This window comes from Buceros rhinoceros, unplaced genomic scaffold, assembly GCF_000710305.1.
Source record: "Buceros rhinoceros silvestris isolate BGI_N320 unplaced genomic scaffold, ASM71030v1 scaffold18941, whole genome shotgun sequence".
Lineage (NCBI taxonomy): Eukaryota > Metazoa > Chordata > Aves > Bucerotiformes > Bucerotidae > Buceros > Buceros rhinoceros.
Window position 1 is genome coordinate 81,237 of NW_010393930.1, and position 4,554 is coordinate 85,790.

General features: G+C 40.1%; 1 protein-coding gene across 1 annotated transcript in view; it reads right to left on the minus strand.

Annotated features, from left to right (window-relative positions):
- TIAM2 (T-cell lymphoma invasion and metastasis 2) overlaps positions 1–4,554 on the minus strand; it is a 92,274-nt gene that overhangs the window by 53,846 nt on the left and 33,874 nt on the right. The window contains exon 8 of the mRNA XM_010145070.1: positions 1,589–1,753. Within this exon, the coding sequence (XP_010143372.1) occupies positions 1,589–1,753 (165 nt within the window). The remainder of the gene's footprint in view (positions 1–1,588; positions 1,754–4,554) is intronic.

The following is a 4,554-nucleotide window of genomic DNA, read 5'->3' on the forward strand; positions in this document are numbered from 1 at the left end:
TTCACCAGAGCAGACTGAAAATGTAAGAAGGAAAAGAACCAGGACAGATAAGCAGAAAGTATTCAGCATTAGGGAATGCTTATGAAAAGCTTTACACACAGAATTGAAAGAAAAAATAAAACAGCAAAATGTTTAAGAAAAAATCAAATAATTTAAAACTAAATTTTCATGTGATATAGACAATGAAAATTAAAAGTCAGCAATTACAGATACTTTGGAATGATGGAGTAAGAGGGGAAAGGAATTTCCTTTTCAACTTAATTTTACGTTTATAAATTTAATTTCCTCTTTCAGGGGTCTCGCATGTCACGGTAACGACTTCCAAATGTTTTAGCTCTACCATGCCATCTGGTGGTCATATCATGTCTCAGACAATCCCTTTAGCCTGACTACAGTGAATTTTTCAAAAGTAAAGCCAAGCAGTAAACAGTTTCTCCAGGATTCAGACTACACCAGGAAAAGCAACGAGCAAGTAATTGATTCTCAGTGATGGTACAGAGATGCATCACGACTTCGATAGATCAGTGTGCTTATTTTGATTTAAAAACTATAGTTCACCCTGGATTTTTAAAAACTTGTCTAATTTATTGATTTTTTTTTCCTTGTTTGTTCACAACACTACCACGTGCAGAGTGTCATTAAAATGGGTCCTTTCCTCCATTAGAAGCCTCAAAATTCATTAACTTCAAGCCAGTTGAATGAGCCACCTGAAAGTTCACACTAACCTAAGCTAAAAGCTACAGCTGGATTTTGTACACAGCAGGACTCCTTTTTTCCCTGTTTTTCTCCTTTACTTGTGAAGTAAATAAACTGTATTTACCACTTGTCAGAAAACCAAACTTGGGAGTAAAAGGTTAGTTTTTCCAAAAAGCTTGTTTGTATAATTTAAATGACACAATGGATCACAAAGCGCTAAATTCAAACACTGACACGTGCAGACAAACGTGCTAGGTATGTTGCAATGTTCTAGAGGTGCTGGTCTTTTGTCTGTACTTAAAATTGGTATTTCTACTTTACCTTCAACCTGTGACTCAGTCTTCTGTCTCAAGATTTACAGCAATCCCTCTCAAATTGCTGGCAATGACTTCCAGAACTGAATGCACTCTTTGAAATTCACAAGTAGAGCTGGTATTTAATTAAAAGCTTAAACAGGTCCTTAAGAAGCATGTATGATAGCTTTTGTCACAACTATCTTAAATGTCTTAATCCTCTGGCATTATCTCCACCAGTCCCTGTTTCTCTTCTGTGATAAATTTGCACAGAACAACTGGGTTCACTGCAATGGCAACACAGAGCTGACACGTGCTGATACTTCCCAGGGGCTGACTACCTGGCAAACTGTCACTGCTCCTTAAGTATTCATTGCGCACTGTCTCAAGCAATGCTTCTTGAAAAACCTTTGCACAGCCCTGCTACCTTGCCTACAGCACATAAATAACACAACTAAAGCAAACAGAGCAATGTGCCTCAGTACAGGGAGGTGCTGGAATTATGCTCCTGCTATTTAGGCATCCTCTGATATACTACATCCCTTCTCAAGTGCTCAGCTGTTAACAAGGTGCAATTGTACACAAAAAAAAATTAGTACCTTGCATGCCAATGACAAAACATCTTCCACCCTGTGCTCTGGCTTGAGGGTCAGCGCCACTCCTTGGCCATCACAGAAATGGACATACGTCTGCGTTTCCCAACCACTCTCCTTCTGGATGCTCTCTGGCACTGAGCAGTAGGCATTCAAAAAGTCATCGACCTGCTGCTGGACACAAGAGAGAAATGTATAACATGTGAGGATGCTGCAAAAAACCTCAGAAGTACATTTCACATTGCCAGTTTTCAACAGGGCACGTATTTAGACATCGTACTGTGTAGTTCCCCACAGCAAGACAAGGATGAAGCTCTGTTATCTGCTCACGTTCACTACTGAAGATTTGATGTTCTTGAGAATGGATTGCACTTCCTCTGCATTCCCATGACAGGCTTTTATGTCTTTACCGCATACTGTTGATTTAACTTGAAGTGAAAATACATAGCCACCTGATAAATCGCACTGGGAATAAATTATTTAGAAGAACTGACTAATACAATTTTACCTAATTAGCGAATACAAAAAGAAAAAACAAACCACACAACCAAAAAACCCTAGAATCACTGTAATTTTGACAGAAAATTATAATATAGTAAACTTCCAGCAGAGAGCACTGTGGAGCAAGGCTTGCTGTAACATAATAAAGGACTGAAGCAGGAACAAAGTGTTCCTATCCTATTTACAGTTTAAGAACATACTGTTTCACAGGTAGCACTGGGTATTTGCCTGTTTACCACTTTGTTTCACATTCATCCTCGTTCCAAAGCCGCTCCACTTGATCAAACAACAACATCCACCCTGGATAAACTCCCTGTTGCTTTCTCACTGATCATTTCCACGCTTTCTCCTGTACTGCACTTCAGGCTACACGTTTCAAAAAAAGCCACACGAGAAGAAAAACACTGACAGCTGATCAGAAGGTGGAGTTTCACCTATATAATTGGGTCTGCCTGTTCAGCATATCACTTATATATCCATATTTAAAGTTCATGCAGATAGGGTCCCTCAATTCCCCTTGCAGTCAATGGAAAGGGATGATAACCCCGTGGAGTGGCAGAACTGACACCCAAGATGTATCTTAAGATACCCTGAGCTGTTTCCAGGAGTGCCTACCTCCCTAATGCTCTTACTTTATTTGTTTCCTTGGGTTGTGGGTTTTCCTTGCCTTCATAAAGCCCCTTGATTATGCAATTCCTCCTTCCGGCTCTGCAGGGGCACAAGCCCAGGGGTGCTCTGCAATTAAAAGCTGCCGTAAAGTCACTGCACGGGGACTGCTTCCCTTGTTGCAGGCAGCGAAGTTATTGACAACAATCTACCAGTAGCAACAAAGACACAAATATTATTTTGTTTTTCAAACTAACAACTGTGGCTGTGAAAATGATGTAGTAAGCAATTCTATCCAGGTAATTACTAAACAATGAAGAAATTCAGGTTGCAGCGACCCAGTGTATGGCACGGTAATAATCTGATGCCAGAGTAACGCTGGTTTGGGTGGAATAATATTAACGAACTAATGGCATTCATGAATCTTGTATCTCTTGCTCAACTGTTCCTTTCAACTGGTTGAAAATGAAATTTCAATTAACATGGGTCCATAGAAATCCTATTAAAATTCAGCAGCTACTGTATAACAGAAATCCTGTTAACACTACTGCAATTAATGGAGTGATGAAATCTACACCAGGTGTAGTTTCACCTCGGTGGCTGTGGTTCCAGACTGCTCATAACGCCACTGTTGTTGAAGATAATTCCCATAGAAGTGCGGTCCTCTCAAAAAGCACTAAATCAGGTGCCTGAGAATAAATGCTGACCTCCTTCCACGGTGTAAATAACAGAAAGGAGAAAGAGCAAGGGAGGCAGGCTGTGAGAGTTTAGCAGGAGTGAGTCAGAGTGAATTCTCTGTCGGATTCCTCCAGGGAAAACCGAAGCAATGTTACCTCAGCTAGGTAGATGCTCCCAGCCGCTCAGAGGTTTGTAACTACACGATGGTTTATTGCACTGCAACAGTCGTTTTTCAAAGCTGTGCAATTGAAATAAATCTCACTATTGGGGTTTAGTTTTTTTCATCACTGGCAAAACTTGGAGGATTAAGGTGACGAAAAATAGGTTTAAGGCCACCTTTTTTCTGGAGCCTTTTAAAGACAGGACAGAAAGTTCTGCAGCTAGTATGACATACTTCCCTTTCCTTGCCACGTACATTGGTGCTCAAGCATATGCCTTGAGATAAGCACGCCTGTTACTAAACATTACTGTGTTCCTTAACTGCAGTCTAGGTACTGTTGTTTCATCTACATTTTCCATCTCATAAAATCTGACATGAAAAGAGATTTTTTTCCCCTGTTTTCCTGCAGTGACTAATTCTACAATAGTTCGTTCATTCATTGCCACATAAAATTACAAGAACCATCCAATTTTCCAGGAACGGGTGCCAAGATTTGCAGACTGTCACACGTTGTGCCACAGGGCTGCTGCAGGACCAATAGGTTACTTCATAATTTCCTCCCGCTATTTGACTCTGGTTTTATCATCCTATTCAGAAAAAACAACCTCCCTGGCAGACTTCACTATTTGTCATTTGCTGCACTCTTTAAGTAGCATTTTATGAAAGTTTTTATGTTGTTTTTGTTTTTCACTTGAAATCAGCCAGTGAAACCGGGCTAATGCCAAAATAACCATTTTCAGAGTTATGATGAATCATCTCTGAGTTGTTGTATGATTCATCAAAATGTCAGGATCTTAAAAATGCCCACGCTATATTTAATTCTCATTAAAAAAAAAAAAAAAGGTTTTAGGAATAAGGTTTAGATAATAATAACGTTTTTCAAGAAATAAGGTTGAAGTCCAGAGCTCTGCTTCAGCACCTAAATTGGGGGCTTCTCTTTGAGTCTTGAAACACAGCCCTGCTAAAATTTTGTAATAGCCTGGCCCCAAATCTGCTGAGACATTGTCCCTCCGTCCCCTCCCCCCCA